At 37.8% G+C, this 14,601-nt stretch overlaps 1 protein-coding gene across 16 annotated transcripts in view; it reads left to right on the top strand.

Moving 5' to 3' along the window:
* EYA4 (EYA transcriptional coactivator and phosphatase 4) overlaps window positions 1-14,233 on the top strand; it is a 270,841-nt gene extending 256,608 nt beyond the window's left edge. For 6 of the 16 annotated variants that reach the window (XM_027603543.2, XM_027603533.2, XM_027603536.2 and 3 more), the window contains 3 exons: window positions 781-902; window positions 2,788-2,903; window positions 6,406-10,399. In XM_027603543.2, coding sequence (XP_027459344.1) covers window positions 781-902; window positions 2,788-2,903; window positions 6,406-6,486 — 319 coding nt within the window. In that variant the 3' untranslated portion in view covers window positions 6,487-10,399. Of the gene's footprint in view, window positions 1-780; window positions 903-2,754; window positions 2,904-2,941; window positions 3,043-6,405; window positions 10,400-12,225 lie in introns of those variants that run through there. The other 10 variants (XM_027603546.2, XM_035728666.1, XM_027603535.2 and 7 more) reach the window with 5 other exon arrangements.
* Window positions 14,234-14,601: the final 368 nt, after the last annotated feature.

Here is a 14,601-nt window from a genome sequence, read left to right as displayed (position 1 = left end):
AAATGAGACATTTTCACTCTCAAAGAGTAGGGCCTTTGTAGACGGATTAAAACTGGACCCATTAAATGCAGTTCGCCCTTTGTTGTTGTGAAGGAGATTCAGGGATTCACCTCTTCCAGAATAAATAAGGGTCCTCTCCATTCTTACTTCTTCAGGATCCCCATCTGAAGAAGTGTTCTTGATTGGAACACTGGACTGTTGCTCCCACAAAATCCAAAAACTCCTTTTACGCGTCCCTTCACCTTCTTTCTGCCTCTGACTACTACTTTTCCAGGCTCTTCTAACCCTGGGACATAGAATCTTACCACTCTAAAAAATACCTCGTCTGGATACCTGTAAAACTTAGAGCTAAACTATCCCTCTGATAACCTTCCCATGATTGCCATCGGCTGAGGCAGGTGTTCTTCTTTGAGGTTCCACAGAAGCCTAAAGAGGAGATCTTTACTATAGAACATATTTCATATCACAGGTGTCTACTTCCTTGTCTCTCTCCTATCTAGCCTGTGATCTGGGACGCAGCGGGGACAAAAATGTCATTCATCTGTGACTTCTTTTTGCCTGTCTTCTTCCGCTTCCCCCATTTGGGGATATATTCCTAGCCTCTGTCATGATGCCTGTAAGGTAGCAGGCACTCCGTAAATAACTGTTGACATTTAAAGGTTAGGTTATCAGGGCCCATTTGTTATGGAATTGAAAGACCCCAGTGACCATTTAAAATCTGCGCCATTAGAAATTATTTAGTATTAGAAAACAACAATGCGTATTTCCTCCCTATCGTAGGAGTAACTGCGTAAATGTCTTGGTAACGACAACCCAACTGATCCCAGCACTCGCGAAGGTTCTACTCTATAGTTTAGGAGGTGCTTTCCCCATTGAGAATATTTACAGTGCAACTAAAATAGGTAAGAAAATTCTTTCTAACTCTGTATGAAATGTGTTCACATCTGTGTCTTGGGGGATTTTCTTAATATGTCTCTCTGCATGATTCCCTCTTTAATCAGTTTTGCTATTAGAATATCACGCAAATTTGAATAGAGCTCAGATAACAAAGGAGCCTGTGACTCATTGTACACATGCAAATTTTATGAAAACTGTTGCCTGTGAAATTCTGAATTCAGTATCTGGACAATTCTGTTTACTTATGTATTTGTATTTATCTTTCATTACAGCACCTGTTTTCTAAATAATAGAGTGTTTTTGGCCGTGGTACTTAGTATCTTAGTATGGTATATGGTGTATTGCATCTTTGCAGATGCGATAATCTAGATCTAAGATAAAAATACTATGTTGGCATTACAGGGGAGTGCCAGATGGATGGAAGTAGCATCCTTTATTCCAGAAAAAAATAATCTCATGCATTATAACTCATGAATGCCTGGAAATCCACATTTCCAACAATGTTCCCTAGTAATTAAAGATCTACAACCTTGTTTATTTGCTTACTCTCTGTCTGCGGAGCCATTTGTGACTTGAAGTGCCTCTCACAGACTATGTCTCTAATAATCTTTCAAAAACAGAGCTTCCTAACCTCTGCCATCCTGAAAGAGTTAAAAGAAAACAGCTCGCATGTTGCATATTGCATATTGTCTTGTCAAGGAAATGCCTGGGGAAATAGGTTGTATAATGTGCCCTGCAGGTCAGCAAACTTGGGCTCTGGCATCTTGACAAGAGCTCAGAATCCCAAAATCCCCTACCAAAAATAACGTGTCCTGGGCCTCGCAGAGTTTCGATATTGGCACAAGCTAAAAAGAGCCCCCAGTTGCAGCTGTTTCAGGAGTATAGTTAAAGAGAGCCTTTACAAGCTTTGTAAATTCCACATTGCCCTACACACTACAGCTCAGAGCCCTGATACCAATCCCACTCATTCATTACAGAAATGTATGTATTTATGCTGGCAGGATTAACCTATCACACTTTATTTTGCATTTTGACATGTCAAATAATTTTGCACCAGCATATAAGCATTTCTTCTAGCAAGGACGATATTCTTTTTTACTGGCCAAATTGTTCTTCATATTTAATCTGAAAAAACAATGATTTTTATTTTTCCCTTTAAGCTAGTTTTTTTTGTTGTTTTTGTTGTTTTTTTGGGGTGTTTTTTTTTTTTTTTTGGAGTTCTGAACTATCAGATTAAGAAAAAGATGCAAAAAATAGCCATGACTGCATGAACATTCTGGGAATGAAATTCAGAGAATTATGCCAATATTGTAAAACGAAGAACATGTAGAAATTCCACCGTGTTATTCCCATAGTACAGTCAGAGGAGACAGGTGTCCACAGTGCTGTGGCCCAAATAGTGCCCTTAGTACAATTAATCTGAGCAGACTAGCTCCCAGCCACTTGAAGAAAGGAGTTGTTTATCAAGGTAAATCCACATCTTAGTATTTCCTCCTTCCTTACAGGTGAACCTTCAGTTTCTTACAGTAATATTTCTAGCTGACTTGTCTGTACTACTTAAACTAGATAAAATTGATACACAGAATTAAACAAAAAAAAATGTTAAAACTCATAGTTGCTTGTAAAGTTGTTCCAGTATTCTTTTGGTGGTGTAAAAGATGCTATTTTCTCTGGGTCAAATGCTTAAACCCTACTGACTTTTTTGGAATGTGAAACACATTTGTTCAATAATCTGTCTCAAGTAAAGACTTAACATTATTCAAATGTATTTGTTGATTTCATAAACCCAGAGGTTGCAAGCTAGTTTAAGTGATTGATGTTCAAGAGAAATTAACCTAACACTTTATGAATCTTTAGGTTAATGAATTCAATGGCTGGAAGAATAAGCAGTGCATTGTTTTTCAGGCAAGGAAAGCTGTTTTGAGCGTATAGTGTCCAGATTTGGCACTAACATAACTTATGTTGTGATTGGAGATGGCCGAGATGAGGAGCATGCCGCTAACCAGGTAACTTCACTCTGAACTTTATCTCATTTATCTTCCAGGAAAAGAAAGTTGCTTTGAACGAATAATGCAAAGGTTTGGCAGAAAAGTAGTATATGTTGTAATTGGGGATGGTGTAGAAGAAGAACAGGCAGCAAAAAAGGTAACCCGTCTCAAACAATGTTGGTGTGATACTTTTAATGCAAGCTTTTGTGTTTGCATTCCTGTAGTTTGGCCCAATGGCAGCTTGACAAATGATTTGAATTTATAGATGCAAAGCAGTAAGAGCATGAGAAGGTCAATACTTACATTCAAATAAACCATTTGGAGTCTAGCATTTTTTTTGCCTGAAATTTGATAGGAAATGTACAAAAATTTAGATTTATGTGTGTTTGTGTGTGTGTGTGTGTGTTTATGTGTAATGCACACAGATATGATGATCTTTGAGAAAGGTAGGGGAAAATAACCATTTTTAAACACATAGAGTTTAACCTGATAGACAAATTTAATGATCTCCATAGAAATCATATCAGTGGCTCTGTTCTTACCCTTTTGCTCACCCACCTTCTATGCCAGTGGTCCTTCTGAGTGCCTTGTAGTAAGTGTGCTCCTTGATGATAAATGCTAAGGATAGATTCAGTAGCTGAAGAAAAAACTATTGCTAGAGAATTTAATAAATGCTGTTGAAATGACATGTATTATTCAGATCCCTTGGTGCCAACTTGTCATAGAGACTTAGAGGCAGTATGCCTTATATCTTCTAGAAGAGTGTTGCCTGTTTGAGTGAGCCGTTAGTACTCGACTGAAGCCAAGCAGGTGACTTTAAACGTATTCAGAAAATCTCATAGGCCTTAGGTATTTAAATAAGCCTTTTCATCTAGCCCATATTTCTGAGGAAGAAATTAAGGTAGTTAAAAACCATTAAATGGTTGGCCCAAGATCAAAAGAGGAATGATACCAGGATTGGTCCTAGACACCAAACTATCAGTTGACACAACACTGAGACCTAATGGTTCCTTCACTGAATGGTCACAAAATGTCATCTAGCCAGGATAAAAATCATATAATTTATAGAATAAAGCAAAATGATGATTGCTATTTTTAAGCAGTGACATATCAGTTTATATTGTTTTACATAGAAAGAATGTTGTCATTATCCTGAGGAGAGCTCAAATCATCATCTAATAAAGCCTTCACACTTGCATGTGCTGGAGTGTTTACCTGATTTCTGCTTTCCAAAATAAATTTTTAAGAAAAGTTTATAGCTATACTAGAAAGATAAAAGAAATGACTTCGGTTTGTAGATAATTTAAATCAAGCAAAATGAAGAATGAGAAAGAGCTTCTACTTTAGAAGGTTTGGTGAAGTGTTGGAAGCCATAATTGAAAAATTCCGTGCTTTTCCATAACACTAAGAACTGGTGTAGCTCAGATTACCACAGAGCTCCTGGTCTTAATTGTTAGCAACATCAGTGGCCCAGGACAGCACACTGGCCCCTCTGACATTCTGTATCAGATCAGAGATGCAGCTTCAAGAAACACAACTTTCACTGCTCAGTGCTACTTAGAATCCTTCCAGTTGCACACAGTTGAATTACCTCTTGGAGTTTGTCAATGTCCAGAGTACACGCTATTTTGATTTTTCACATTGGCACCATCATGACACACAACAAGTAGTCAATGCACCACTGCAGCAGACATTTTGCATGTCTTTTAGGCTGTGTGAAATTCACACAGATCTAGGTCAGGGCAATATAAATTCGCTTTTCCAAACCAGAGATATTATTTGCCTTTGAAAATGAAAATGCATAAAGTCTACACCATTTATTCATGGTGTGAAAACAGGACTTGGCACCCCAGTTGTTATACCCTCTGTTTTACCCCTGAAACTTCAGGAGAAAAAGGCATGACTCCAGGTGGATGAGAACCTTGGTTAGAATGCTATTTCCAAATGGTTGTTTATGTAGGTACAGTTTTGGTGATGGTGAAGGCTTACGGTTCTATTTTGAAACACAGGTGGCTGGTCCCCCTAGTATGCAGGATGCATGCTTTTCTTTGGATGTGGCTGTAATCGCATGCGCAGAAATACAAAGTACCATTTCGTTGTTAAAAATAGATCTGAGCTGAATGAACAAAAAAAACTTCTGTGCTTTAACTGGACCTAGAAACTTGTTTTGTTTTGCAAATTTAAGGAGAAATTTCAAAGTTTAAGAATTAATGTATAACCACAGCCCCCTATAGAAATACATAATGTGAGCCATTGTTGTAATTTTAAGTTTTCTGGAAGCTGCATTTTTTAAAAAAAGAGACAGGTAGAATTAATTTTAGTAATATAATTTAACCCAATATACCTAAAATATTACTGTATCAATATCTAATAAAAATGATAATTACTAATGTAATGCTTACATTCTAAGTCTTTGAAATTCAGTATACATTTTGAACAGGCCTGGTCACATTTCAGGTGCTCAGTACACACATGGGGCTACTGGCTACCATATTAGACAACAAAGAATCATAACAATAGTGATTATTATTTTAATGTTTAACTTCTATTATAAAATACATTTCCATGTTTTATATATATACATATATATGTATTTTTGTTTTATATATATATGGATATGTACTCTACACGTATATATTCTACAAGATGCCATCAGCCCAAAACTACAAATAATGCTTTAGTTTTAATTGCTACTGTGCATTATTTCTTTTTTTCATTATTGTCCATAATGGAGTATTTTTAGACAACTTTTTCTTAATCACACTTTTTTGTGAAGCTTATCACACATATACCATATCCTGGTATATCTTTGGAGAGGCTCAAACCATTGTAATGTCTAAGAATATTTTTCCCCAAAAGGGGTCATTTTTGTCCCCTTTAGTACATATCACCCCTATTGGGAATGGATGCTGGAGTGCTTTCTTTCAGTCCCATACCAGTGAAATAAGTCAGTGCTACTGACTTAAGTTATTACTTACCCCAGAAAAGGAAGAAGGTTGATCATCCCCACATTGTTTCCTACCTTATATAGTCCAGCTTCAAATTATTTTTTTACATAGAAGGGAATTCACCTTCTTCCTCTCCTATAGACAAAAAACCTTGGACTTAGGAAGTTTACCATTTTTTAAATTTTGTTTCTGAGAGGTGAACCATAAGGAGTGTTGTGGTTAAAAATTGCTTTCCATAAGCCACGGAGGATTGCTCCGTGCTCAACTTGCTTCCCCAGATGCTGATGTTAGTCATGCTTTTCCAGAATAAATACTAAACTACTTAAGAAATCTCAGCATTTGCTTTTATAAACATTAAAATCCAGTTCAGATCTATTTCTCTACTATCTTGACAATATGATATTGATGCTACCAAGCCTTCAAATACGATCATGCTTCCCTTGAGTTCTCTCCCTTGAATGTGGGTGAACCACACGTCTTTGTGTGTACTGCTGCGTTATTGAGACAAGAGTTATGATTTCTCTCCATTCCTTCCCCTTCTCTCCTCTGTCCCTCCCTCTGTCAACACACAGCACAACATGCCCTTTTGGAGGATATCAAGTCACTCAGACCTCTTGGCTCTGCATCAAGCACTGGAATTAGAGTATTTGTAACTGTGTTCTCTAGCTGGAGATCCATTTTTTTTTATATATATTTCAAGTACACTGAATTTTTATGTGTGATTCAATGCCCCTGGCTTTACACATATAAATTGTCTTAAAGGATGAAATCATATTTGGAATGAAAATTCCAGAATGAAGAATTCAGATTGCTGAATGGAGTTAAACTTTAGCGCTACAGAAAGGAAGCTCTATGGTCTTATATTTACAACACTTTAATGTTTAAAAAAATAAAAAATCTGTGGAGGTTGCTGGTACACACCGAGTGAGTCCTAACTGGAATTAACAGCTTTAGCAAAGACCTCTTACCCCTGGCAAAGCACCAACACAGGCTCCGTCTGACAAGGTGGTGTTCAACAACATTCCTCAAAATGGGAGATCTTCTCAGCCCTGAGGTTTGAATCTGACTTTAGCCTACCTAGCCCAGAAAATCTGAATTGGAATGCACTCAGACTGTATAAGGACGATCCTATCTAGACCTGTAATTTGTGTAAATTATGGATGAAAATAATTTACTGTGACTTTATTAGCAGCTGACTTTGAAAGTGGATGCAATTTTTCTTTTCATTTGTTGGGGAGGGAAGTGGGTGGGCAGTGGGAGTCTAATAATGTCTCTTTTTTTAAGTTTGGCAAACAAATTGTTCATACTGATGTGTTGTGCCTTAAAGACAAGACAGCATTTGTGTGTGTTACAGTGTAACTTTGGTTAAAATCTCTGTAGATAATGAAAAACAAAAACAACAACAACAACAAAAAAAAGCCTTTGTGATCATTCTTAAGATGACCAAATTTAAAATTCAAGCTATCAAAGCTTAATACTGCATCAGCAAGAAACTGAGTATTTGTTGCAATAAGAAGACAATGATAATAAAGGAAAGCTTGTGTTTTATTTGGGTTCTTAATAATTCCAATAGTTATATGAGGCAACTATTTGTGCATCCAACCATAAGCAGAAGGTTATGGGAAGGTTTGGGAAAGACTGTGGGACCTTTACTTAAAAGTGAAATGTGTGTTGAAGTCTCGAGTACCCCTTTCTACAGTTCTTCTGGAGAAAACTAAGAGCCATATTCATGACTACTTACATTATTTTGAGTTTGACTTTTTGATATGTGTAACTTGTGTCGAGGAAAATAGTCTCATTAAAATCATAACCAAACAGCCCCCAAACTTTCTTAGGCTATTCCATGAACATGGCTTGAAATTCACATTGAGTGAACATGGCTTAAAATAAAGCTAAGTGCATTCATTCCCAGTGCCATCATGAAAATGAAATGTCATCAGTGGTGGAAGATGAATGCCCAGATGCCTTCTAAAGAAAGGAGTGAATCAATGAAAATTTTACCTAGAATATCATCATAAAATAAATTGGCAAACGAGCCAGATCTTGGCAGCAATACTGAAAATTACAACAGTGAAATAGTATCTGGTTCTCTGTCTGAATGCATCAATCCAGTTTCTCTCCCTTAGAGACCCATGCACCTTCATTTCTGCCCGCACTGTTCCTGCACAATGGCGTGCATTCATTGCAAGGAGAACCTGTCATCGTTGTGTGTGCATGTGTGTTTTTTTCTTGGTGTGTAGCCCATGTTAGGAACACGATACAGGTTCTCCTGTCATTTTGTATGACATGAAATTTCCCTTGTGGAAATTTAAGACTTCAAGATCTATGAGTGTTTTAACGGTGTCTGTACCTGCAGTTCTGTGTTTAAAATGTGGAGGCTGGAATCCAGCTAATAGGCAGAGCCCCTAACCAGACGTTGGTCCGTGATAGCTCATCATCTGAGGCTTCCATGGCTCCCGTAGGATCAGTGCTTTGCACACTGATCACAATATTCACTATGGAAATGAGGTTTTATTTTCCAGGTTGTAAACCTGTATTTCTTTACTGAATGCTAAGACCATATTTACCTTGGGCAGAAAGAGCTTGAGATCCAGTTTTGCAGATTTTAAGACTGTGATTTCATCACACAAACCTTAAACTTATTCTTTAAATTTTGTAACTTTTGGCTCTCTCTGCCCCAAGTACTGGTGCAGACAAATTAAGGTTGCAATACTTTTAATAATAATGATAATGATAATGATCATCATCATCATCTTACATTTCTATTGGCCTTAACTTGAAAACAGCAGTTTAAAAAAATCAAAGAGCTGCACTGATTATCAATAATTATATTTTGTGCACTAACACCTTAAATATTTATTACTGTGAATAAAACAATATTATCTTTCTGGCCAGTTTTTTTAAATGATAGATTTGTGGCATTACATCTAGACTTTTAATTCTTTTTCATATCAAACAAGCAAAGCATCTAATGTTGCTAAAACCCTGCAGGTACAGAAAGGAACACCCTTTCACAGGCAAAGGAAGTGTCACTGATGACCTCACCCAGTGCTATTTCTCACATACATTATCCCCCCTGATTGTGTGTTCAGAAGAGGCTGCTGGCATAAAATCTAAATGCTAGGTTAACGAACAGCTTGATGGCACAACAATGGCGCAGGCCAATATGGCCGACCTCACAGCTTGTCATGCAACTTCAAGTGTGCTCAAACTGGAACCCTGCCTTTCCTATGCTAGGAACAGAGATCTTCTTCCTTTCTGATCTAATAAAACAAAAAAACAAACAAAAAAAAACCCAACAAACAAACAGAAAAAACAACCCCTTTGGCAGTTCCCACTTTCTATTGACATAGACTATTGTGCCTTATTATAAACCAATTTGAAAAGTGTTCTGTCACTGAAATGAGTTTTCGGCTACTACATGTAAAACTTGGTCTATCACTAGGAAAGGTAACCACCTTGTGTCACGCCTGAAAAATATCAAAGCAGGTGGCCTGGCTACGATATTATAGCATACAATATTAAGTCACTCTACCCCTACAAAAGTTTAAGTCAAATTCAGAAGCAAAAAAAAAAAAAAAAAAATTTTTAGAATCATGCAGTTTGTGCACAAAAAAATGGATAACTCTAAAAATGTTTTTTTCCTTAGTCCCTGGTGAGTGAAGATTCAAAATAGTGTCAACAGCATGCTCCAGTTTGAAGTTATCTTTTTAAGCACATTTTTTTTTGAAGAGCCTACATTCTCAGTGAATATGGCATTTAGTATTTCTTTCAAAAACAAATTTAAGCATCATGAGCCAAAGTTGCATTTTGACTCCCAACTATGGTAGCATTATGGAAATCTCACAAAGTCAAGGGTTTCTGTTATGTATTAGTAAAGTATAGATTATTGGGGCTGATATAATTTAAGAAATGTAAATTAATATTAAAAGCTTGTAAAAATATGTACATCTTTACTATTTCTCAATAAATACCTTTGGAAATGTTTTCATTTTCTTCACCCTCCCATGTTGTAGAGTTTTTGTTGTGTGGACTTAGCTCGATTCTAAACAATGTGAAATTTGTATTTAAGCTTCCTGATGTATTCTTACCTTCCCTTGCTTATACCTAGATGTCATTTGCAGTTAAGGCGAGTGAGATGTAACATGACAGAATGTCCCTCATCAAGACTACAGGTGGGCTGGTGTGCCAAAAGGATGTGAGTTGCATTGGTTTGATATAGGAACAGTCACATTCAAGCGTAATGCAGAAAGGAGTTGCAGTTCATTAATGACAACACAATACCTTTTAGAATATTTAAAGCAATGGGTTTTTTTTTTTAGATGAATATGGGACCCCGTTTATAAGTAGCTTCCAAGAGTGATAAAAGGAGTGTTGTTCTTAAATAGCTTTTTTAAAAAAAATTCTTTATCTAAATTCAAGTTAGTTAACACATAGTGTATTATTAGTTTCATGGGTAGCATTTAGTGATTCATCAGTGCTTAATATATCAAGCACCCTCCTTCGTGCCCATCACCCAGTTACCCCATCCCCCACCCCCCTCTCCTCCAGCAACCCTCAGTTTGTTTCCTAGAGTTCAGCATCTCTTTATCTTTGACTCATTTCACTCAGCATAGTACCCTCTAGTTCCATCCACGTTGTTGCAAATGGCACGATTTCATTCTTTTTGATGGCTGAGTAATATTTCATTGTCTTAAACAGCTTTTTTAAAAAGATTTTATTTCTTTGATAGAGACAGATAGTGACAGAGATAGCAATAGAGAGAGCACAAGCAGGGAGAGAGGCAAAGGGAGAGGGAGAAGCAGGCTCCCCGCGGAGCAGGGAACCCGACATGGGGCTCGATCCCAGGACCCCGAGATCATGACCTGAGCCGAAGGCAGACGCTTAACCAACCGAGCCATGCAGGTGCCCCTTAAATAGCTTTTAACAGCTTTCTTACCTTGTGTATGGTATTGATTTATTTGCAGATCTGTTGTTCAGATGCAAACCAAAGGGAAATTTCAGACAACCTCATTCATAACTTTTTAAAAGCCTCACCTCCAAATTGAGTATGTCCCACGTGCTCCCCCAGCATTATATCATTTCCCTCCTTTCCTGTTAAATAATACTTAATCCCTGGATCTACAGTTACCCAGCATGGCACATACTTTTGGTTATCCTTTGTATTGGATGACTTCCGCACTAGAATGTGTGCCCTGTGAGGACAGGGATTTTTGTCTTATTTTTTGTTCACTTCTATATAACCAGTATCTAGGAGAGTATCTGGCATGTAGTAGATACCCCCAAATAACATTTGCTGAAGGAATATATAAACCATAGGAAAACTTGTATGATCATGGTCTGGAATTAAAAACATTTTAAAAAGTTGAGCTAGATTTTTTTTAAAAAGAGAAAACATGCAGGTAAGTTTGGATGGAACTAATGTAAATTTTTACAACTTAGCTGGAGTGTCTGCTGGTCTAATAATTCGTGAAAATAAAGAGCAAGGATGGTCATAAGTAAAGATGTATTTGGAAATAGAGTTATGTGTGAACCGAGAATAATCTGGAAAAGAAAAAATAAGTTTGCAATGAATCAGTAATTGATTCCTCTGCCCCCATTACTCTTTTATTAAATAATAATAATATGCAACATCAGTAGCTTTAGTTGATTTAAATTATTTAAAGCCACAAAATATCACATAAAAATTGGATCTATTTGCAAAGTCTGTGGTTTGTGATTCTGAGATCCAGGAATAAGAAAAGAAAGAGGAATGTGTGATTTCCCTTAGCTAGCAAAAGATAACCATTATTTCACATCTGTTCAGGAATTACATTCAAAAAAATAGTTATTGAATATAGTAGTATAAAAGAACATATATTCTCATTCATGGGTCACCACTCAAAAACCTCAAAAAAATCTGACCAGGCCAAAGTCAATTCTGGAGATTACTCTAGTAAACTAGATGCTTTCTCACAGCACCAAGGGGAAAACTTTTCAAGTTCTGATTTTAAATGCCTGTCCCTCATCCAGAGAACCTTCCAGAATTGTGTTAGCACACAATTTGAAAAATGTTCAAACATAATGTGCTAATATCTGACAAAGCAGATAACAACTCTATATAAGCCAGAATATTCTCTTCCCTCCCCATAAAATACTTTTTTTTTTTTTTTTTTTTGAGAGATCGAGAGCGGAGGGAGAGGAAGAGAGAATCTTAAGCAGGTTCCACGCCCAGCTCAGAGCCCGACACAGGGCTCAATCTCATGACCCTGAGATCATAACCTGAGCTGAAATCTAGAGTTGGACCCTTAACCAGCTGAGCCACCCAGGTGCCCCACCCCAATAAAATACTTTTTGATTGGGGCTTGTGGGAACACTCTCTGTGCCTAAAGGGTAACGTGTTGTCTTTGTAGTCATAAAATAGATTTTTGTGCCTTGTGGCTGCAATGATGATGTCAGTCTAGTTCTCTGTGAAACCTTCAGTGAAAAGACACAGAATTGAATGAGAGTGTGTGTTGGAGAAGTTGGTGGAGCCATCAAGTAAATCAGTCTCCACAGAACCACGGGCACGGCTGACTCTGAACTCATCACACTCTTGACCCTCAAGCTCTTTGGCAGGTAGGTAGAGGTGAATCTGAAGGCAGTGTGAAAGGGGTTACCATGAGTATCACATGGGCATGGTGACTAGTTTGCAGAGGCACTTAACCAGTCCTCAAAGGGAAGATTCCTGGAGAAAATGATTTCTAGGGCTCGACCTCCAAGGACAAAATGGAGAAGACCAGGGATTGGAAGCATCTAGGGAATAAGAGAGTGTTCAGGTAAGAGAGAAAAGTAGAATGGTGTGGTCAGGGAACCTACAAATAATTACTATTTCTGGAACACAGGGTGAAGAGAGGGAATAGTAAGAAATGAGTCTGGAAAATAAGCAAGGGTCAGATCATGAGGATTTCAATATTCCATCTGGTTTGATTTTCAATACACGTTTTGATTTTATCATGGGATCCGTAGGTGTCAAATGAAAGGCTTGTAAACAGAGGGTGCAGGTGTCCAGATTTGCACTGGATAACAGTGACTCTGGCCCCACAGTGGAGAATGGAGGATCTGTGAGCCTGGGACGGGGTCCCAGAGAGTTACTGATAGATTCCTGAGTTAGGTGATGGCCACGAATGTGGAGACAGGGACACAGATTTAAAGAGATTAAGATGCTAAGAATAATTAGCATTTAGCAATTGTTCCTGCTTCTCCTCAAGCCCTCAGGCAAATCCCACCTTACCTCTGGGTTTCTGGGAAAAATTTGGGAAATTTGGTAGATGCGGTGCCCAAGATGTAGGTGTAGGGCCATTCACAGAGATCAGAAACAAAAAAGAGAAAAGGATTCTGGTAGCCATTTCCATTGCTGTTGGTGGTGCTAGTTATTGGAGGAAGATACTGAATCCAGTGGTTGGAAGTGTTACATGGGAGGTGGTGGTGCACCTCAGAGTAGAGTTGTCCAGTGGGGTGGTGAACTTGTAGTGACTTCCTGGCTGGTTATTAAACACCTTGTCAAGTCATAATGGAATTATTCTGAAAGCAGTCAATAAAATCCCAAATAATTTTATCAGATCATATTAATTAGTCATTGAAACAAGATTTGCTATTTGTGCTACCTTGAGAGAGCGTTAGTGAAAGCTAGAAATGATGGCAGGAATGGAGAATATGTATGTACAGTGTACACCATGGAAAATTATTTGGGGTTACCAGTTGACTTAACATCCTGCTTTCCTGTCTCTTGCCTTACCCTAATTTCCTTTAAAGATAAAGTAATACTGTATCTGGATTTACAACCCTGAAGGACTTCAAATGCCTCTATGAACTTTTCATCACTCACTTGTACAAGTCATCGCCAGCTTATGTCTGCTTGGAAACAAAAATGACATTTCTAATTTATTTGCCAAACAATGAAGACCTAATGGAGAAGGAGCTCTACAACAGAATGACAAGTGATTTAGTCACTTCTTCTTTGACAGATTTATGTACTCCAAAAAAATATGGCTTTCATTAAATTATATGTTATGGTGGGATAAACTATTTAATGGAAGTGGACAGTAATAATGTGTATGTGAATAGAAATTAAAAACCATCTTATTTAGCTCGTGAAATTACGTCTACATCAATTATGGAAACAGCAGGGGGTGAGGTGGAGGAGACATTAGAGTGGGTTCTGAAAAAATGGTGGTATAACACATCATTTTTTAAACTTGCATTTAAAGTTTTACAAATGACCAGTGTATTTTCCAAATGTTGAGGACCAGCTGCTATCCTAAATAAAATCTGCTACCACTGATTATGACCACTTCTGGCAGTACATGTTGTCACCATGCTTGGCTCAAGAACTGAATTGGTTTTGGGGCACCTGGGTGGCTCAGTCATTAAGCTTATGTCTTTGGCTCGGGTCTTGATCCCAGGCTCCTGGGATTGAGCCCCGCATCGGGCTCCCTGCTCCGCGGGAAGCCTGCTTCTCCCTCTCTCACTCCCCCTGCTTGTGTTCCCTCTCTCACTGTGTCTCTCTCTGTCAAATAAAGAAAATCTTTAAAAAAAAAAAAAAAAAGACTGGTTCTTAAGAAAAGAGAACATTTTCCTTCTGTCTATCCAAACAGGGATATTCATTCATGTACCTCCGTCTATCTCTGTGAAGCCTGTATTATGATTGTGGTTTTACTCATGTGACCTTGGCCGAGACAGACCCAGGTAGAGACAGCTGGTACCATTGAAGCAAGGTGAGGAATTCCTGGGCTCATGCAGGAGGTGGC

This window comes from Zalophus californianus, chromosome 7 (genome assembly GCF_009762305.2).
Source record: "Zalophus californianus isolate mZalCal1 chromosome 7, mZalCal1.pri.v2, whole genome shotgun sequence".
In the NCBI taxonomy this organism is placed as follows: Eukaryota; Metazoa; Chordata; class Mammalia; order Carnivora; family Otariidae; genus Zalophus; species Zalophus californianus.
The sequence above is the reverse complement of the archived record's forward strand: the minus strand, read 5'-3'. Positions and strand labels throughout refer to the sequence as shown.